At 39.2% G+C, this 23,038-nt stretch overlaps 1 protein-coding gene across 1 annotated transcript in view; it reads right to left on the bottom strand.

Moving 5' to 3' along the window:
* Positions 1-18,772: 18,772 nt before the first annotated feature.
* LOC120426071 (F-actin-monooxygenase Mical) overlaps positions 18,773-23,038 on the bottom strand; it is a 127,581-nt gene continuing 123,315 nt past the window's right edge. Inside the window, exon 21 of the mRNA XM_039590757.2 lies at positions 18,773-23,017. Coding sequence (XP_039446691.1) covers positions 22,518-23,017 — 500 coding nt within the window. The 3' untranslated portion in view covers positions 18,773-22,517. The remainder of the gene's footprint in view (positions 23,018-23,038) is intronic.

Here is a 23,038-nt window from a genome sequence, read left to right as displayed (position 1 = left end):
CATTTATATTGTGTCGCTGTTCGCGTGCATGGGGTAAGTGATTGTTTTAATTGAGAGTCGATTGCGGGCAGCGGGGCCACGTGGTTGTCGGACGGAGTTTTCGGCGTCCTTTTTATTCGATAGCATTTGCTATCATCGTTGATCGGAAGGCACGCCGCCGGTTTTTTTCGTCAAAGTTATAATATAACGAAGAAACATGTTAATTAAGCCGATTACTAGTGTCGAAGCGACGTGGTTATTATTTCCCCGGCATCATCAGCCGATCACGTGTTTCATAGCGGTTTTGAGTTTTTTGTCTTTCTTAGAGAAGAAAGCTTTAAGGTCTGCTTTTGGAAAATTTTGCATAGTTTATCACAATACCAGATTGTTTTGGCATAACATTTTCTAATAGCGTCCTAAAGCCCTAAGCTAATTTGTATGTGCAATGGTAAAAAACACACTTAAAACGCATTTGTGATCATTTTTTTTATTTTAATGCAAGAAAAATTAATTTACAAGACAACATTTTACAATCAACTGTGGTCTTCTTTAAAAAGGGTGTCAAGTAGGATTATGGCGGACTTCGATCTAAAAAATCGTAAAAAATCAATTGTCACCAATCTTGTATGGTAGGTAGTTTAACTTGTTTAATGTTACTTAGCCAATGTTTTTAAAAATGTCATTTTTAGGGGTCAACTTTGGCTCTAACATTTCCTATATTTTCAGTAAAAAAGAAGTAGGGGAACTATACCCTTTCTCAGCCTATTTCTACTATCGGCCTATCAGCACTTTGATGATGAATTACAGCTTAAATAAAGTGTTTTTGACTGTTCCTAAGTAATAAATAGCTCCAATAAAAGTGAGCAAGCAACTCTTCATTGTTGATACATCTGAAAATGTTGATTTAATAGCGGCAAACGGCAAAGTGATGAGAATTGGTCGAACGGCTTAGTGTGATTAAAATGGGTATATTTCCCCTATGTTGATTTTTTTTATTATCCCAGACTCTGCCTGTACGCATTTTTTTACGGTTTTAATGGTTTTATTCTATACCAGAAAATGTGAAAAACAGGCAAAAAATTGAAAAAATGTAGTTTATACACTTAAAACTCTGGTTTACTGAGAATCTATATACAATTCTGCGTCGTTGATACTTACCGTGCAAATTATTTAAAAATTGAGTGTTCTGAAAAAATACAGTATTTTGAGAAAATTTAGCATTTTAAAATAAAATCTGTTAATAGCGTTGCACAGTGGTCCAGATCGCAAAATTAAGTGGAAAATTGATTTTCCGAAAAATTGTGAAGTTTTGATGCATTGGTGTCTTCAGAAGAGTTATTGAGGCAACTTTTGGTTTGGTTGAAAATTGGGGTGGTTCACGATTAGGGTGATTTTGAAATTCTAAGTTTTCAGGAATATTTTTGGGGCTTGCCGATCCAACAACTTTGTCGAAGATACCAAAATTTTATGTAGCAATCTACGCCTTCTACGACCAAATTTATAGAAAGCAAACCTTCAAAAATCAGTTTTTTGAACGTGGCAATTCTGGGCTAAGTTTTAGAGAAAAGTGATGTTGGGGGCACCTTTAGAGCTCTACAAATCCAACATTTTCATTTTTTGACAAGTCAATTTGTACTTAAGGGTCAAAAGTTACACCCATTTGAAGGTAAAAAAATATCAAATTAAAATTAAAATTTTAAAATTAAAATCTCAAATATCTCAAAAAACCCAGGCCAAATTTTAAGTGCCAGGTTGCATTTGAAAGAGGAGATCCAGCACTAAAAACGCTGAAAAAATCTCAGAGGTGGTCAAGATCAAGATATCTTAATTTGATAAAGACTAATTTTCAAGGGAAAACCATATGGGACCACCCTAACGAAATTCGAAAAATGTCCAAATATATGTTTTTCCATGTAAATTTGCCATTTGCCAAGTATCAATAAATCGATTTTTGGTCATATTTTAATTAATTTAAAATTATATAAATTATTTTTTTATAAAATTACGCGTTGGTCTATACAAAAAGGGAAAAAATATACTGAATACAACACGCTGGGGGAGTGCGTTAAATAATAAAAGAAAACTCGTAAGGGCACAATTCCTACCAAATATAAACATTCACTGTCAACGTCGGTTTTTTTTTTTTTTTTTTTTTTTCATAAAATTATTTTTATTAGGTCCTTTTTGGTACTGGGACCTGGTTAGGACCGAGTCGGCTTTTGTAATTACATTTGACTTAATAATTACAGAGGATCTTGTGTGTAAATGTTAATGGGAGGGGAGCCGATTACCCGCGGCCTACTCGGGGTTAGTAGGGAAGGGATTGATGTTAAAGACAAGGCGTGGGAAGGGAAGGGGGATTGTGTAGGGGTCTTGGTTGGCTCTGCTGGCCTTTGCTTTTGTCCTCAGCCGCAACTCGGTGTCCAGCTGCTGGGGCGTTCTTGCTTTGCTTCCGGTGCAACCAGAAACGACGGCTTTGTACGAAGGCGAGTTATACTAACAGAAGGAAAACTAACTGAAGGAAAACTAACTGGAAGAAAAACTAAATAGATATATTGGAATCTAAGAGGAACTGATAGATCGGATAGAGAACATCAAGGTCTAGTTGAGATAACGCGTCTCGCATCGGGATTTCTGGTGGTCTTCCTCGGGCCCTGAGGGTATCTTTCAGCTTAATTCTGTGAACATGGTGATCTGGACACGCCCATACGAGATGGTCGATGTCCTGATAACCCTGCCCACAGTCGCAAAGGTTCGTATCACTCATGTTGATACGGTAAAGATGAGCCTTGGACGAGTAATGGTTCGACATAAGGCGGGACATCGTTCTGATGAATCCACGCGTCAAGTCCATTCCCTTGAACCAGGCTTTTCTTTGCACCTTAGGTCGTATGGAATACATCCAACGTCCCTTGGTGTCGCCGTCCCATTGTGTTTGCCAATCCAGAAGCGCACGCTGCCTCGGAAAACCGTAGCATTCTTGTAGGCTAATTGGCCTTTCAAAAATGTCTCCACTTTCAGCACCCTTCTTGGCGAGCAAGTCCGCTTTTTCATTACCCGGAATCGAGCAATGAGCGCGGACCCACACCACCGTGATGTTGAAGGACTGAGCCGCCAGGTTGTTTAAAGTCTTACGTATTTCCGTAAGGAAAAACGTAGACTCCCTGGTCATTGTTATCCGAGCATTCGTTGGTGAAGGTTGTCTGAATCAACATGACTCGTCGCGTCCCGGCGCAAAACGCCGGCAATATTGCCCTACCTGCGGCTCAAGCAGGCAAAAAAGTGGGAATTTCCAAAAGGAAGGTTGAGGCCTCAACTGATGGCCAAAAACCGGGAATTTCCAAAAGGAAGGTGCTTTTGGAAGTGACATCGAACAGCAAAAAGACGAAAAAGATCGACGGTACTGTACCGATGGACGAGGAGGAGGAGAACTCTTCGTCGCACGAGGAGCAGCTATTGAAGAACAACAAGTTTGCTGGACTGCCTGACGAGGACCAGGTAGCGGAAGCAAAGGAGAATGAAGTGAAACAGCGAAAGGAGAAACTGCCTCCTTTTTATGTGAGGCAATCAGCAGCAACGATCGACTTTCGTGCGGGGCTGGTTGAACTCATCAAGTCTGGGAAAGTCCAAGGCAACATTCGTCTGTGTCAGGACGGATTTAAGGTGCTGGTGCAATCCAGGCAGCACTATCAACTGGTCAAGGATTACTTGACCGAAAACGAGGCGGAGTACTTTACCCATGATGTCGTCATGGATAAGCCGTTCAAAATCGTCATCAGAGGTCTGTACGACATGCCAGTGGAGGAATTAGCTGCCGAGCTAAAAGTTTTGAAACTGGATGTGTTGGCCGTGCACAAAATGAGCCGACGCAACAAAGACATCAAGTACCGTGACCAGCTCTACCTGCTGCATTTGGCTAAGGGATCGACGACGCTTCCTGAGCTGAAGGCGATTCGAGCGGTTTTCAACATTATCGTGTCGTGGGAGCGATACCGACCAGTGCATCGTGACGTCACACAATGCTTCAACTGCCTGGGCTTCGGGCACGGAGGTAAGAACTGCCACCTGAAGCGTCGTTGCGCCAAATGTGGTACCGATGCGCACATCACATCCCAGTGCATCCAAGATTCGCTGGTGAAGTGCCTCAACTGCAACGGTGAGCATTCGTCAACCGACCGAAAGTGCCCCAAGAGAGCTGAGTTCGTGAAAATTCGGCAGCAAGCATCGACGAAGAATCAGCCTCAGCGTCGTAGAACTCCTCCAGCCCTGGTGGAGCAACATTTTCCACCTCTTCAACCGCGACGCCAGGTCCCGAACTTGGCACCGTTGCCGTTGGATCCCAGGAAGAGAGCTGAGATGAATCATCCACGGCCGGGTTCCAGCCAGGAGCCGAGACCGCCACCACCGGGCTTCAGCCAGGAGCCAAGACCAACCCAAGAACCAGCAGTTGAGGAAAATGGTAATGATCTTTACACCTCAACCGAACTCCTCAATATTTTCAAACAGATGTCCGCTGCACTGCGTGGATGCAAAACCAAGACCCAGCAGATTGAAGTGCTGACCTCGTTCGTCATCCAGTATGGATCGTAGGTCCCTGAAGCTGCTGAATTGGAACGCTTGCTCCATTAGGAGGAAGAACTTAGAGCTGGTGGATTTTCTTCGCGAGAAGGAGATCGACGTAGCTGCCATCACGGAAACTCATCTGAAGCCCGGTGAAAAAGTTTATCTGCAAAACTACAAGATCGCGACGCAGCTCGATAGGACCACCTCTGGAGGAGGAGGTGTGCTTGTCGCTGTTCATCGTGATCTCAAGCCACGCCGGCTGCCACACTTCAAGCTGGACATCATCGAGGCCGTTGGAGTGGAAATTCCCACTTCGGTTGGCCCAGTACTCTTCATTGCTGCATACTGCCCTCGTCAGGTGAATTCCAGAGATGGTTCAGCAGCAAAACTGAAGGGCGATATCCAGAAGCTAACACGGCGGAGCGCAAAGTACATCATTGCTGGTGACCTCAACGCGAAGCATGAAGTTTGGGGCAACAGCAGGAGGAATCGGAACGGAGTGATTCTGCACAACGATCTGCAAAACGGATTCTACAACGTTGTGAGTCCGGATCGTCCAACGAGGGTGGCTCGGTCTGGGAATCACTCAATCATCGACTTCTTCATTACCAATATGGCTGAGAACGTGGCTCATCCTGAGGTGTTTGAAGAGTTGAGTTCTGATCACTATCCGGTGGTTGTGGAGGTTGGAGCTTCCGTTACTCCACAGCGGCAACCAACCCGGAAAGATTACCACAACGTTGACTGGCAGCAGTTTCAGCAAGTGGTAGACAGCATCATCGACTATGATCAACACCCGGAAACTTCTGCTGATATTGATCGTTCGCTGGAAGTGATCCAGCAGGCTATCAACCAAGCAGAGGCTGCCAACGTTCGGGAGGTTCCTGTTAATTTTAAGGTAACTGATATTGACGTCGATACTAAACACTTGATTAGACTTAGGAATGTTTATAGGAGACAATATCAACGGACTGGGGACTATGACAAAAAGATTTCAGTGAACAATTTGAACAAAATCATACAAGACCGACTAGACAATATCAGAAATCAAGAATTTTCAAAACATGTAAGCCAGCTTGGGAATTATTCAAAACCATTTTGGAAACTTTCAAAAGTTCTTAAAAACAAACCAAAGCCTATTCCTCCTCTTATTGTTGAGGATTCTCCTTTGATTACATCCGAGGAAAAGGCAAATGCACTTGGGCTTCATTTTGTTAGTTCACATAATCTTGGCGCTTCCATGACCAGCCGTAAAGAGACATCAGTTGCCAATAGTATTTCAACAATCAATGACTCTACCTTTGAATTTCCAGCAGATTCCCATGTTTCTGGTGAGGAAGTCAAAGTTGCAGTTAAACAAATGAAAAATATGAAAGCTCCAGGCTTTGATAACATTTTTAATCTAGTGTTGAAAAAACAGAGTGATCAGTTCTTTCAACATCTAGCCAATATTTTCAATAAATGTTTGCAACTTGGTTACTTCCCCACCAATTGGAAACTGGGCAAAGTCATACCAATTTTGAAGCCTCAAAAAGATCCAACATCGCCAACAAGTTATCGTCCCATTAGTCTTTTGAGTAGTCTGTCCAAACTCTTTGAGAAAGTCATCTATTCAAGGCTTTTGGATTTTACCAACGATAATAATATAATTTTGAATGAGCAGTTTGGCTTCCGAAAGGGACATAATACTGCTCATCAGCTTACGAGAGTAACTAAAATCATCAAGCAGAACAAGCTTGAGTCTAAATCAACTGCTATGGCTTTGTTGGATGTTGAGAAGGCTTTTGACAATGTTTGGCATGATGGTTTGATACATAAACTGTATTTATACGGTTTTCCAATGTATCTTATCAAAATTATCCAGCACTATCTTTCGGAGAGATCGTTCAGGGTTTTTCTGAATGGGATTGCTTCTGGATTATTCAACATTGATGCTGGGGTTCCCCAAGGAAGTATTCTTGGCCCACTTCTGTACAATATTTTTACATCTGATTTGCCTACTCTTCCTGGTAATGGTGTGTTGTCACTTTTTGCTGATGACACTGCCGTTATTTATAAGGGTAAAATAACCAGATATTTAGTTGGCCGCCTTCAGAAGGGTCTTGACGTTCTTTCGGAATACTTTGGCGACTGGAAAATTCGCATTAATGCAGCCAAAACTCAAACCATCATTTTTCCACTTTCCAAATCGGCCAGATTTGCCCCAAAGGATGATGTTTTGATAAAAATGAATGATGTTTCGATACCCTGGTCGAAGGAAGTTGTCTATTTAGGTCTCATACTTGACTCGAAACTATTGTTTCGGCAGCATGTAGATAAAATATTGAACAAGTGCAGCATTCTCATCAGGTGTTTGTATCCTTTAATTAACAGAAAATCAAAGCTATCTTTGAAAAATAAGCTAGCAGTTTACAAACAAATAATTTATCCCGTTATTGAGTATGCAGTACCTGTTTGGGAGTGTTGCGCTAGAACTCATAAATTGAAGCTCCAGCGTGTCCAAAACAAGGTACTCAAAATGGTTTTGAATGTTCCTGGCTGGACAAGATCAAGTGAGGTTCATGAATTAGCAGAAGTAAAAATGTTGGATCAGAAGATTCAAGAAAAATGTTTGAAATTCAGGGAAAAATGTGCTATATCTGAATACCCCTTGATTCAAGGATTGGTTTAGTTTATGGTAAGATTAAGTTAGTTTTAGGTTAGGTTATGTTTTCTTAATTTTTTTTTCCTCATTGTACTTAGTGTTACAAAAATGATAAATCATATACTTTTAAAGTTAAGAAAATGAACAGTGTTTAAATCACGAAAAGCAAACTAAAGCTGAAGAGCCACAGCTGACCACTTATTATGTAAACCAAATGTAATTATTATAAGAAAGATTCAATAAAGTATATTTAATTCAAAAAAAAAAAAAAAAAAAAAAATAGACTCCCTGGTCGGCTTCAGAGACCGGATAGCCTCAACAGAGCTAAAGCTATCGGTGAAGATGAAGTAGTGGTCAGGTGGCATGGTCTCGATGATTCGCAGTGCGCAGTAAACCGCGGCTAACTCTGCGACGTAAACCGAACTCGGGTCCTTCAGCTTAAAGAACAGCTGATAAGATTCATGATAAACACCGAAGCCCGTACAGCCGTCAAGCTTGGAGCCATCGGTGAAGAATCTGTTGTTTGGAGGAACATGGTTGTACTTTGATGCGAAGATCGACGGTACAACCCCCCGCAGAAGATGGTTTGGGATACCGCGAGTATCGGCTTTCATGGACGTGTCGAAGCCAATCAGGGTGCTGCTGGTTAACGGAGGCGTGCGCTGTACCGTTGTGCTCGGGCTCCACTCCCACGATGACATAAAGTCATAATATAGAAGCATGCGCCGAGACTCAACGTGAAGGTTCAGCAACGTTTCAAAGTTGTCAATTACCAGTTTATTCCTGTAATCACACCGGATCAGGAACCGGTAAGACAGTTCGTAGTAACGAGTTCGCAGAGGCAACACTCCCGCCAAGACCTCGAGGGTCATGTTGTGAGTTGAGTGCATGCATCCCAAGACAATGCGAAGACTTCGGTACTGTATCCGCTGGAGAACCAACAAGCGTGATTTCGCAGCTGTTTGGAAGCAGAAATTGCCATATTCCAGCACCGAGAGTATCGTTGTCTTGTACAGTCGAAGCAGGTCAGAAGGATGAGCACCCCACCGGTTGCCAGAGACGCTGCGCAGAAAATTAGTTCTTTGCAGGCACTTTTGCTTCAGGTAGTTAATGTGCTTCCCCCATGTTCCCTTTTGATCAAAGATGGTACCCATGTACATGAAGTGGTCCGACTGCTCGATAGTCTTTCCCGAAAGAGAAAGATTGAGCTGCGGCGGTTCATGCTTCCCCGTAAAAACGACCAGTTCCGTCTTCTCCGGAGAGAATTCAATACCCTTTCTAACTGCCCTCAACGTCGGTTTGAGTGAGCGTGATCTAGCGTGGTGTGAAGATATTGTGGATTTAGCTCGTAGCTGGATTTTCTGGCATCTTCTCACGGTCATTGGAAACGGTCGTGGATAGACCTAGAGCATAGAATAGAGATAGGTAGAATTGCCACTTGCCGATTCCCCCTTGTAAACGTCAAGCGACACTGCCGACAGCGCCACCACTGCTCGAAACGGGGAACTTCAGTCGAAATGCGCACTGGGCTTTTTGATGGAACTGCCCTGTGCATTCTGGAGGGTGCGTTTTGTTTGACAGTGACAGATGGAAAAAAAAGGCTTGTTGACATTCAGTTGGCGATCAAAAATGTGAAATGGTGCTTGGAAGCTGGATGAAAAGACGAGACCAGTGAAGGCGGTTGAACGTCAGGATTGGGCACAAATTGCGGTTAAAATTGGAGTGCGGTGGCCTTGCTGGTCAGGTTGGTCGACGAGAAGCGAGTGAGTTGAACAAAGTGGTTTTTTCCTCAGAACCTCCACCAGCGCTCCACGACCACTTTTCTTCACTCCGAAACTGCAAAATCCAACGAGCGCCGCCGGAAGCACTGTGCCTCACACGGCGTGGCCGGGTTTCTTTCTCGGAATCTGGAACACCACAATCACTTTTCCTCCGTAACGGCAAAATAGCCTTTTCCTCCTCCGATTCTTCACTTGGTTTGACAGCAACAGCGAAATGTCAATATGACAAAACAGATGTTTTGGAGAAGTGAAAACGGATGTCAACTTATTTGGCATATTCTTGAAATTTTGAAAAAAAGGATGCTGATGCGAAATACAAATAATTTAATCTTCTTTTAAAAGAAATATCCTAGTTAATGGATGCATTTATCTTGAATTTTCATAATTGTTTTGATTTGTTTTCCATGTTTTTTAATCATTTTAAATTTTTAATGAATAATATATATGTGCCAACCAGTTCTCCACATTCTTGACAGTATTATGCGCAGGGTGTTGTAGTTCCCCGTTTCGCCGCTGGCATCAGTTAGGCAGCACAGTTTTGTCCCCCGGTCGGTAAATGAGTGGCAATTCTACCTATCTCTATTCTATGCCTAGAGGCTCCCAGTTGGAGTGAAAAAAATCAATTTATAGAAAAATTATGGATAAAAATTTTGCTTTTTATCACTTCTCCGACATCAGGAATAATTGTTTGAACATGCTCGCAATTTTTTTATTCGGTCGTAAAAATATTATTTTTCTTGAAAAAACTTTCATTTTTAATCACATGATCACCCCTAATTCTGGATCGATGCCGCCATCATGCGACCGCGTGCTCCGTTTGTTTGTCAACAAAGCTGCAGCTGGATGGTGAGACGAAGTGAGGGGGGAAGAGATTTTGACATTTTTATGCCCGCATCTGGCCCACCGCCTATTTCGTCGGTCACTGAGTCGCCGGTCGTTTCCAGTGACCGAGTCCAGCTAGGAACTGATCGTACAATATTTCGAGAAATAAAAAATATTGAACACCCCTACCCAAAATTAGCAACCCATAAAAAATGCACACAATGTTGAGCGCAATTTTGCATACTATCTTTGCACGCAACATTGTGCGAAAGTTGTCTTTCACGCCAATGAAAAGTTTAATTATCATGCTATAAATTTCAGTTTCGTCCTAGAAGACGCACACAAAATTTAGCACAAAATTGTCCTGTGCCATAATCGCAGTTTTGCCAAAAGGCCTTTTCAAATGAAGAGCCATAATAAAGGATAAATTTAGAACTAAAATAAACCACTTACCACCCAATCGACAATTCGAGCAGAACTGCGAATATCCTCCCCTTTAAATAGACGACTCTGCCAGGGAAATCTTTCTGAAACATTTTCGGAGTGTTCAAGGGGGAGTAAAAAACAAAACACGCTCGGTTTCAAATCAATTCATCGATAAGTTTTTTAAATGTTTTATTCCTCGTTCAAAATCTCTTAAAGCTTTGTTGACTTACATTTTTCTTCCCTTAAATTCAAATCAATTTTATTTGTTCGCCATTCTTTATTCGGTTAGTTTCCTTCTTGTTGGTTTTAGTTTTGTAATTGTAAATGTTTCTTTTCACTTGTTTGCCGTGTTTTGTGTGTTGAGTCTGCGTTTAATTTAACTTTTTGTTTGTTAAGCATAGTTTCCATGAATTGCAACATTGTAGCTTTCACTTTCCTCACGCGTCCTCACTTCATCCTGACTTGATTGCTTTAAATTCCTTTCGTTTGCGCGCGCCCTTTTTTCGAGACGCCTAATTCCTACAAATATACACTTTTCTTTCTTTAGACCTTGTCACTTTGTTAGCCGCGCGGTTAAATTCTGCTTTTTTTCGTTTTTTGGGGGGTTAGCGATTTTTTTTATTTAATTTATAACTCTGTTCATGTGTAAAAAATATTACGTAATACTGCAAAAAGTCACAAGAAACTTGCCCTTACCGCCTAGCCGTATTTAATTTGCATTTGCTTTTTTTGTTTTTGCCGAAACGAAGCTAACATCTAAATTTTTGTTTTTGAAACGCCGAAAATCTGGCTCTATTCTGGCCTTTTTTATTTGTTCAAAGTCCAATGTCGCGAGTATGTGTGGGTGTGTGTGTTTGTCAGTGTGTGCGTGCGCATTTTCTGTGCGAATGTCGTTTTAGGTGTGTGTTGAAACTGAAGAGTGTGTATTTTGAAAAACCGGAAAAAACGAAACACTGCAAAAAATAATTGACTAAATTACAGTTTTATTGAAAAACGTTAATGATTAAACTAGAGAGTTTGAAAACTGAGCAGGGGAGCAAATAAATAAACCTATTGAAACTGTAAAAGGGAGCACAAGTCTTATGGATAAATCAAAAGTGAAACAAAAACTAGAACACTTTACACGTTGAAAGAGAATCGGTCAGTAAGCAAAAAAAACTAAATCCTGTCATGCAACCTGTTGAGGCAATTTTTTTGTTAACAAACAATATAAACATAATAAAGATAAACACTTCATTCTCCGATAAACATAAGAACAAACGGTAAATAACGATGGTTTGCAGCGCAAAATAAGAGAGAAAGAGTTAATAAAGAGTCTGTCACAAACTAAAAATATAAACCTCTAAAAAAATTGTCTAACTTTTCGTTTCACTTCCGCTTAATATTGTGGCAGATTTGCGTTTTTGTTTTTCTTTTTAATCTTCCTTAACATTTTGGTTGAACATCCCTAAGCCTAAGAGCACACTGTACACAAGCTGCTGCTGCTGCTACCTCCTTCTCCTCCTCCAGAACTTGTCGTTTCGAATTGCGAACGCACACTCACACTATTTGATAGTGCTTGGCCCGCACCGGGAAGCAAATTTTAAATCAATTCCACACGTTTTCTGCCTGGATTCGCCTTCTCGTTCTATCACTAGATCACATTGTTTGGGTTTAAATCTGAAAAGTGAAAAAGGAGTAAAATTTTAGTTTGGCGTTCTGAAAGAAAGAGAGAGAAACAAAACAAGCACACACAGGCTAAGAGAGAAAAAAAAACAAAAAATGGATTCTTTAGTTTTACAAAATAAATGCTTTTTATTACAGTGTACAAGTGAGGAAATTGTATTAAACAGTGGCAGGTTGGTTGGTTGTGTGGGGTTCCTAAAAAGTTACAAAAATTGTATGCAAAAGATGGTGAAGTGATGAAATGATGCAATGAAAGTTTGATGATTTTTTTTAAATAAGCCGAAATGTGATTGATGTGGATTGATATTAGATTTAAAACAAAATTTTGTTCAAACGGGTTGCATTGACTCGGTTTAGGGTTCCATACGTCGCTATTGAACTTTTTGAACTGCCTATAAGTAGTTCAAAAGTTATGCATAAAAATGTGTTTTCACATTGTCTCAAATACCATCATATTATACATTGTTGAAAGACTTTTCCAACGAAATTTTAAAAATTGAGTATTTGGCAACCCTGCCTTAATTTATGACCACTTAAGTGACATTTACGTACTTTTTTAAGCGGACCTAGATTGAGGCTGGTACGGAGCTCAGAAGGAGCACAAAACTCCGTATAAAAAAAGCATAGCATAGCATGCTAAGCTGTATGCACTTACAGATCAAATGAAAATTTTGTTTGTTAATTTGATGGTCTCGGGACCAAAAAAGGTTACTGCTGAAAATATTTGATGAACTTTTGATCCGGCTGGTTTTACGTGGAATCGCTGTATTGTTGTATTTTTTAGCTTATAGAAAACTTTCAGGCTTTTTACAAACTTTGAATTGACTGTTACAATGTATTTAGAATTTTCTGATACACTTTGTATTTTTTTTTAGTTGTGCATGAAAAATAATACAGTCATTAGAAAAATCATATATTTTTTGCCAGAAAAACAAAGATTCAAAAATTCAAAAAATCTAAAACATCAAAATTCAAGATCTTAAAGAAAGTGTCAAATCAAAAATTGAAAAATTGCCAAAAATTAAGAAATCAAAAATTGAAAAAGCATATATTTCTAAAACTTAATAATCAAATTATTTTTTAAAAAATCTAGAACAAAAAAAATCCAAATAGTAAAAATTCAAAAACTTTTAATAAGATAAAAATTTTAAATTCAACAAATCAAAAAAAATAGCAAAAAATAGAAACTTCAATAGCCAAAAAAAAAGATAATTAAAAAAACTGAATTTGAATATTTAAAAACTCAAAATTATTCTTATTAATAAATCAAAACAAATACTAACAAAAACGTCAACGAAATAACTGCAAAAGTTGTGAAAACTCAATATTTAAAAATTTGATTAAGCTAATGCAAATATTTTTGAAAGTTTTTGTCTTTCCCCCTCAAAATCGGCCCAAAACATCAGGGGGCAAAAATCTAAATTATTCGCTCTACAGCATTGCCTTGGCGTTCTCGATTGCGAGATTCCTACTCGAAACTAGGTGTTCGAAGGCTTTATTGTTGAGGCAATTGCAAACCTTTTTTTACACCTTAGCTTCCATCCACCCCGGGATTCGAACTGACGACCTTTGGATTGTGAGTCCAACTGCCTACCAGTGACTCCACCGAGACAGGATCCAGGGAGACGACTCCTACACCTGGATTTACTTCCCCATACGACGGAAGGCGTCATCACACAAATCTCGTCTCGAAAAATGCCACCGAGACCTTCTGGGATCGAACCCAGGTGATGGTGTGTCAAATGCAAAAACAAATTTGCAAAAATTAAAAGCAGTCTTAAGATGTTTTTTTTTAATTTTCGATTTTTGATTTTAAAGAAATGATATGAAATTTAAAATGATTTGCAAACTTTTGAAATTTATTTCTTTTTTATTTTAAAAAGTTAGGCTGATGCAAATATTTTATTAAAGTTTATATGAAAAAATATTTTTGAGCATAGATTTTTGAGCTTCCTGAACAGGGCCTCAGGAAGCTTAAAAATCTATTCTCAAAAATTATTTTTTCATATAAAAGTCTTCAAAATTTTACAAAAACGTCCCCAGAAAATTCAAATGGCGTCGGTGGCATTGCAAGGTAAAAATACCATTTTATATTTACCAAAAGGTGCCCAAAGATCTGGCCTACACGCCACTGATGTTGATTATAATCTCATTAGTGACAAATATGCCTCAACAATTGACATATGTGAAAAAAAAAACATACTATTTTAGGGTTAAACGAAAGCTCATTTAAACTTGTTCCTGCTACCCACAAGCCAGTTTTCAACCAAATGGGCTTTTTGCGGTGCTGTACATTGAAATTTTACAAAACTTTAAAATATTTTTGATCGATCCCAGACATGCTAAATATGATTTTAAACGCAGGAAAATGCATTTTAAATTGTTTTCAGTTGGTTTGACTTCAATTTCTTTTAAAATTTTGAAGTTTTTTGAAAAAATATTTTTTTGCCCCCTGATTTTTCGAAACGATTATGATGGGGAGGAGGGGGGGGGGGTGGTGGGCGACATAAACTTTGAAAAATATTTGCAACGGCCTTATTTAAGAAATCAAACTGTTAAAAAAAATCAAAACCCTAAAAAATCTAATTCAAAATTTATTTTTTTTTAATATGGGAATTCATAAATTTAGAAATTAAAATAATCAGAAATTCCGATTTTCAGAAATCTATAATTTGAAATTTAGAAATTAAATGATAATTTTTTTTAAATATTCTTATAGTAACTATTAGAATTAAAAATGTTGAATCGTTAATCATTAAAAGGGCAGTTTTATGAAATAAAAATTAATAATTTCAAATTAAGGCCGTTGCAATGTTTATGTCAATTATATTTTTGAAGTTTTTTGAAAAAAAAATTTTTTTTTGCCCCCTGATTTTTCGAAACGATTTTGATGGGGGGGGAGGGGGGTTGGTTGGCGACATAATCTTTGAAAAATATTTGCAACGGCCTTATTTAAGAAATCAAACTGTTAAAAAAAATCAAAACCCTAAAAAATCAAATTCAAAATTTATTTATTTTTTTTAAATATGGGAATTCATAAATTTAGAAATTAAAATAATCGGAAATTCCGATTTTCAGAAATCTATAATTTGAAATTTAGAAATTAAATGATAATTTTTTTTAAATATTCTTATAGAAACTATTAGAATTAAAAATGTTGAATCATTAATCATTCAAAAGGCAGTTTTACGAAATAAAAATTAATAATTTCAAATTAAGGCCGTTGCAATGTTTATGTCAATTATATTTGGGAAGTTGTCGCCCTTGCAGTTTGGTCCAAGATGGCAAGATCTGATCGGAACTACATTTCATATAAAGAGTGACAGCATTGCACGGAGGTTTTACGTTTTTTTTATCCTTTTACGCCCGACGTTACTCCAAACTCATTTCGGCATTGTTATCCGAGCATTCGTTGGTGAAGGTTGTCTGAATCAACATGACTCGTCGCGTCCCGGCGCAAAACGCCGGCAATATTGCCCTACCTGCGGCTCAAGCAGGCAAAAAAGTGGGAATTTCCAAAAGGAAGGTTGAGGCCTCAACTGATGGCCAAAAACCGGGAATTTCCAAAAGGAAGGTGCTTTTGGAAGTGACATCGAACAGCAAAAAGACGAAAAAGAGCGACGGTACTGTACCGATGGATGAGGAGGAGGAGAACTCTTCATCGCACGAGGAGCAGCTTTTGAAGAACAACAAGTTCGCTGGACTGCCTGACGAGGACCAGGTAGCGGAAGCAAAGGAGAATGAAGTGAAACAGCGAAAGGAGAAACTGCCTCCTTTTTATGTGAGGCAATCAGCAGCAACGATCGACTTTCGTGCGGGGCTTGTTGAACTCATCAAGTCTGGGAAAGTCCAAGGCAACATTCGTCTGTGTCAGGACGGATTTAAGGTGCTGGTGCAATCCAGGCAGCACTATCAACTGGTCAAGGATTACTTGACCGAAAACGAGGCGGAGTACTTTACCCATGATGTCGTCATGGATAAGCCGTACAAAATCGTCGTCAGAGGTCTGTACGACATGCCAGTGGAGGAATTAGCTGCCGAGCTAAAAGTTTTGAAACTGGATGTGTTGGCCGTGCACAAAATGAGCCGACGCAACAAAGACATCAAGTACCGTGACCAGCTCTACCTGCTGCATTTGGCTAAGGGATCGACGACGCTTCCTGAGCTGAAGGCAATCCGAGCGGTTTTCAACATTATCGTGTCGTGGGAGCGATACCGACCAATGCATCGTGACGTCACACAATGCTTCAACTGCCTGGGTTTCGGGCACGGAGGTAAGAACTGCCACCTGAAGCGTCGTTGCGCCAAATGTGGTACTGATGCGCACATCACGTCCCAGTGCATCCAAGATTCGCTGGTGAAGTGCCTCAACTGCAACGGTGAGCATTCGTCAACCGACCGAAAGTGCCCCAAGAGAGCTGAGTTCGTGAAAATTCGGCAGCAAGCATCGACGAAGAATCAGCCTCAGCGTCGTAGAACTCCTCCAGCCCTGGTGGAGCAAAATTTTCCACCTCTTCAACCGCGACGCCAGGTCCCGAACTTGGCACCGTTACCGTTGGATCCCAGGAAGAGAGCTGAGATGAATCATCCACGGCCGGGTTCCAGCCAGGAGCCGAGACCGCCACCACCGGGCTTCAGCCAGGAGCCAAGACCAACCCAAGAACCAGCAGTTGAGGAAAATGGTAATGATCTTTACACCTCAACCGAACTCCTCAATATTTTCAAACAGATGTCCGCTGCACTGCGTGGATGCAAAACCAAGACCCAGCAGATTGAAGTGCTGACCTCGTTCGTCATCCAGTATGGATCGTAGGTCCCTGAAGCTGCTGAATTGGAACGCTTGCTCCATTAGGAGGAAGAACTTAGAGCTGGTGGATTTTCTTCGCGAGAAGGAGATCGACGTAGCTGCCATCACGGAAACTCATCTGAAGCCCGGTGAAAAAGTTTATCTGCAAAACTACAAGATTGCGACGCAGCTCGACAGGACCACGTCTGGAGGAGGAGGTGTGCTTGTCGCTGTTCATCGTGATCTCAAGCCACGCCGGCTGCCACACTTTAAGCTGGACATCATCGAGGCCGTTGGAGTGGAAATTCCCACTTCGGTTGGCCCAGTACTCTTCATTGCTGCATACTGCCCACGTCAGGTGAATGCCAGAGATGGTTCAGCAGCAAAACTGAAGGGCGATATCCAGAAGCTGACACGGCGGAGCGCAAAGTACATCATCGCTGGTGACCTCAACGCGAAGCATGAAGTTTGGGGCAACAGCAGGAGGAATCGGAACGGAGTGATTCTGCACAACGATCTGCAAAACGGATACTACAACGTTGTGAGTCCGGATCGTCCAACGAGGGTGGCTCGGTCTGGGAATCACTCAATCATCGATTTCTTCATTACCAATATGGCTGAGAACGTGGCTCATCCTGAGGTGTTTGAAGAGTTGAGTTCTGATCACTATCCGGTGGTTGTGGAGGTTGGAGCTTCCGTTACTCCGCAGCGGCAACCAACCCGGAAAGATTACCACAACGTTGACTGGCAGCAGTTACAGCAAGTGGTAGACAGCAACATCGACTATGATCAACACCCGGAAACTTCTGCTGATATTGATCGTTCACTGGAGGTGATCCAGCAGGCTATCAACCAAGCAGAGGCTGCCAACGTTCGGGAGGTTCCGGTTAATTTTAAGGTAACTGATATTGACGTAGATACTAAACACTTGATTAGACTTAGGAATGTTTATAGGAGACAATATCAACGGACTGGGGACTATGACAAAAAGATTTCAGTTAACAATTTGAACAAAATCATACAAGACCGACTTGACAATATCAGAAATCAAGAATTTTCAAAACATGTAAGCCAGCTTGGGAATTATTCAAAACCATTTTGGAAACTTTCAAAAGTTCTTAAAAACAAACCAAAGCCTATTCCTCCTCTTATTGTTGAGGATTCTCCTTTGATTACATCCGAGGAAAAGGCAAATGCACTTGGGCTTCATTTTGTTAGTTCACATAATCTTGGCGCTTCCATGACCAGCCGTAAAGAAACATCAGTTGCCAATAGTATTTCAACAATCAATGACTCTACCTTTGAATTTCCTGCAGATTCCCATGTTTCTGGTGAGGAAGTCAAAGTTGCAGTTAAACAAATGAAAAATATGAAAGCTCCTGGCTTTGATAACATTTTTAATCTAGTGTTGAAAAAACAGAGTGATCAGTTCTTTCAACATCTAGCCAATATTTTCAATAAATGTTTACAACTTGCTTACTTCCCCACCAATTGGAAGCTGGGCAAAGTCATACCAATTTTGAAGCCTCAAAAAGATCCAACATCGCCAACAAGTTATCGTCCCATTAGTCTTTTGAGTAGTCTGTCCAAACTCTTTGAGAAGGTCATCTATTCAAGGCTTTTGGATTTTACCAACGATAATAATATAATTTTGAATGAGCAGTTTGGCTTCCGAAAGGGGCATAATACTGCTCATCAGCTTACGAGAGTAACTAAAATCATCAAGCAGAACAAGCTTGAGTCTAAATCAACTGCTATGGCTTTGTTGGATGTTGAGAAGGCTTTTGACAATGTTTGGCATGATGGTTTGATACATAAACTGTATTTATACGGTTTTCCAATGTATCTTATCAAAATTATCCAGCACTATCTTTCGGAGAGATCGTTCAGGGTTTTTCTGAATGGGATTGCTTCTGGATTATTCAACATTGATGCTGGGGTTCCCCAAGGAAGTATTCTTGGCCCACTTCTGTACAATATTTTTACATCTGATTTGCCTACTCTTCCTGGTAATGGTGTGTTGTCACTTTTTGCTGATGACACTGCCGTTATTTATAAGGGTAAAATAACCAGATATTTAGTCGGCCGTCTTCAGAAGGGTCTTGACGTTCTTTCCGAATACTTTGGCGACTGGAAAATTCGCATAAATGCAGCCAAAACTCAAACCATCATTTTTCCACTTTCCAAATCGGCCCGATTTGTCCCAAAGGATGATGTTTTGATTAAAATGAATGATGTTTCAATACCCTGGTCAAAGGAAGTTGTATATTTAGGTCTCATACTTGACTCGAAACTATTGTTTCGACAGCATGTAGATAAAATATTGAACAAGTGCAGCATTCTCATCAGGTGTTTGTATCCTTTAATTAACAGAAAATCAAAGTTATCTTTGAAAAATAAGCTAGCAGTTTACAAACAAATAATTTACCCCGTTATTGAGTATGCAGTACCTGTTTGGGAGTGTTGCGCTAGAACTCATAAATTGAAGCTCCAGCGTGTCCAAAACAAGGTACTCAAAATGGTTTCGAATGTTCCTGGCTGGACTAGATCAAGTGAGGTTCATGAATTAGCAGAAGTAAAAATGTTGGATCAGAAGATTCAAGAAAAATGTTTGAAATTCAGGGAAAAATGTGCTATATCTGAATACCCCTTGATTCAAGGATTGGTTTAGTTTATGGTAAGATTAAGTTAGTTTTAGGTTAGGTTATGTTTTCTTAATTTTTTTTTTCTTCATTGTACCTAGTGTTACAAAAATGATAAATCATATACTTTTAAAGTTATGAATATGAACAGTGTTTAAATCACGAAAAGCAAACTAAAGCTGAAGAGCCACAGCTGACCACTTATTATGTAAACCAAATGTAATTATTATAAGAAAGATTCAATAAAGTATATTTAATTCAAAAAAAAAAAAAAATTCAAACTCATTTCTCTGCAACCATGCATTTTTGTTTAACCTGGTTCAACCTGCGTTTGTTTATTTGGAATGTTAACATATAACCATTCAAAATTAATCCAATTTGGTCGATCCAGTTAGGCCGCTGCAAATATTTTTTAAAATTTATGTCAAAATTTTTATTTTTGTGACTTAACAGAATAGAACAGAATTTGCTCTGGGTGGGAAGGGGTTTACGTTTTTTTAAAAAACTTCATCATCCCGGTACGAGAATCAAACTCACGACCTCTGGATTGGAAACCCAGCACGCCGCTAGTCGAAACCCCTACCGGTCAGTATTCCCAGTGAGCAGATTTACTCTTTGAAGGGATCTGACTTTGCCGAGCCAGACAGGAATTGAACCCATCACCTTCCGCTTACATGACGAAACCCGTAACCTCACGGCCACGGTAGCTCGGCCAAACGGTTTTTGGGACCTTTGAAGGTCAAAAGGTGAGGCACTGAAAGCTGCACAAAATTGCGTCCTCATAGCACAACACGATCACGACTATATTCTGAAAAAAAACCGGAAGTCGTTGGCCACGATGAATATTGTATTCGGAACTACATTCAGCAGACGGAAATAACTTGGGAATAACATTTTTTGATATTTAAAAATACTAGGGGACCCGAAAGATTCATAGTTAAAAGGTCCTTAATAAATACAAAAAAATACTAGGCCAATAAATAACATTTTATGTTATTTATAACAAGATTTGTTATTCGACGTTATGAATATTTTGTTATTGGATTCTTATTGTAATAACAGACTAATAACAATTTTAGTTATTCTTCGAACAAATCTTTGTTATTATTTTTTGTAATTTAAACAACTAATCCGATCATCCCAATAACAGTTGGAGGTTTTCTTCCATAACAAAATATGTTATTCCAAAGTTGTTTCGGCCTTCAACCTATATTAGACCAATAACATTTTTTTTATGATAACATAAACTGTTATTAAACTCTTAAGCAAAAATGGATTTTTCAAGAAGATTCCATAACACTTTCTGTTATTTTAACAGTATTTGTTATTGAAATGGCATGAATTTTGTTATTATCGTCTGCCCGGGTATCGTTGGGTAGGCATGTGAAAGACCATTCCGTTGAGCCATAACGATGATTGATTTGTAATATTTTAATAAAAAGACTATATAAATATGGGAAATGGACCAACAAGAAAGCTTTTAATGATTATGTAAATGTATAAAAATGTTTTAATTAGGGCGTCCAATTTTCCCGGGTTTTGAATTTCCCGGGAAACGGAAAAAATATTTTTGAAATCCCGGGAATTCCCGGGATTCCGGGAAATTTTTAAAGCTGTCATAAAATCTATGTTTTCATAATATTTGATATGTTTTCAAGCTTAAAATCATAGAATAAGCAGAACAATATTAATAAGTGACAATCTACACTTCAAATGAAATTAAATAAGTGTTTTAAATGAATATATTTCTTTTATATATTTTTTATATGACATGACTACAAAAGCTCGAAATTTTTCTTTGAAAATGTCTAAAAAAACAATAAAAAAACGAAGTTGAAAAAACAATAAGCGACATCAAATAAAATGATTCCAGCCTATGTTAAATTTTAGATAAGTTTTGAATTTCTTGTTTTATATTAAACATATTTTACAAATTATTTTTATGTTACTACCGCCAACTGATGAAAATCAGGACTACAGTCTGAATAGGTACAGGAGATTTTAGAGGAATATAATTGGAAATCGAATACTAGGAATTATAATGATCTGTTCATGTTTGAACCGAAGTCATTATGCAAAAAATGGCTTTAATAGCTGTCTTAATTCGTAACATTTGTCCTGATTTGCCCCAGATTTTGCCGGTATTTGATGAAAAATAATTTAATAGGATATTTTTTTAAATTTAATATCCTGAATATAAGTAAATATAATACTCTTTTTTTAGATTTTTTTGTGGTTTTAATGCTTTGAAATTCGTATCGCTTACTATGTATTCAACTGTTCATCTATTTTCACAACCAAATCTGAATTTTCAGACCAACATTTGTTTTTTTTCAATTCCCAAGAAGACGGAAATAACTTGGGAATAACAATTTTTGATTTTTGAAAATACTTGGCCAAAAACATTTTATGTTATTTATAACAAGTTTTGTTATTCGCCGTTATGATTTTTTTTTGTTATAGGATTGTTATTGTAATAACAGACTAACATCATGTTTAGTTATTCTTCGAACAAATTTATGTTATTATTTTTTGTTATTTTAACAACTAATCCGAACATCCCAATAACAGTTTGAGATATTCTTCCATAGCAAAAAATGTTATTCCTAAGTTGTTTTGGCTTGCAATCAATATCATACCAATAACAAATTTTGTTATGATAACATAAACTGTTAGTAAACTCTTATGCAAAATTGGATTTTGCAAGAATACTCCATAACACTTTCTGTTATTTTAACAGTATTTGTTATTGAAATGGCATGAATTTAGTTATTACCATCTGTTCGGGTTTCGGGATTTCCCGGGACAAATTACAAAAAATCCCGGGATTCGGGAATTCCCGGTTTTAGAAAAATCCCTGGATTTTTGTCCCGGGAATTCCCGGGATGGACGCACTAGCTTTAATTGACAGCTGTCTACATTTAGCAAATTATAATTTTGATTTGAGAAAACAACAGTTAATAATTTTGGTAACTAGAAATTGCTTGGGATGATGCAGATCCAAGAAATCGTAATTCTAAATGAAACCCGTTTGGATTCGAAGCTGAAAAAGTAATGAAAAATGAATGAAGTGAAATGAATATGATAAAATGTTACAAAAGTGCAGTTGCTATAAAACATAAGTTCAAACGTGTAATTATACTTAACCCTAGTAAATGCAGTGTGCAAATTCAATGTAAAAAAAAACAAGCATGCAAATAAATTACAAACTAATAAAAATTAAAACACTCCAGCAACAACTCATAATAGTACAAACTAGCTAACAACAACAACAAACCGAGCAGCACCGAGCAGGGCACGGCGGCGAACCCACGGCCTCCATCAACTTTCGCCGCCGTTCCCTGCCAGCGCCCACTCTCAACACTATTATTGCTACGGTTATTCAAACAACGCTCACGGTTACTGCTACTGTTACGACCACTACTAGTGCTAGCTCTACCAGCTACGGCCACACAATCCCGCTCGATTCCGGCATCTTCAAGCGCTTCTAGCTCTTCTTCGAGTTCTTGCTCATCAGTGCTTACATCGCTTACGTCCTTGGACCGTGGCGGAAGTGCTGCTGCTGCCGCCACCCCTCCAACGGAGGCCGCCGCAGCGGCCGCGGCCGCGTCCAGCGAGGGCCTCAGCGCTTGCCGCTTCGCCACAATCTCCAGCATCTCGTTCAGGATAGCACCCTCGGCGGCGACGTCCGACGAGTTTTTGTCGAGTTCTGAAAATGGAAACAGTGTTT

Source organism: Culex pipiens, chromosome 1, assembly GCF_016801865.2.
Source record: "Culex pipiens pallens isolate TS chromosome 1, TS_CPP_V2, whole genome shotgun sequence".
Taxonomy (NCBI): Eukaryota; Metazoa; Arthropoda; class Insecta; order Diptera; family Culicidae; genus Culex; species Culex pipiens.
The sequence above is the reverse complement of the archived record's forward strand: the minus strand, read 5'-3'. Positions and strand labels throughout refer to the sequence as shown.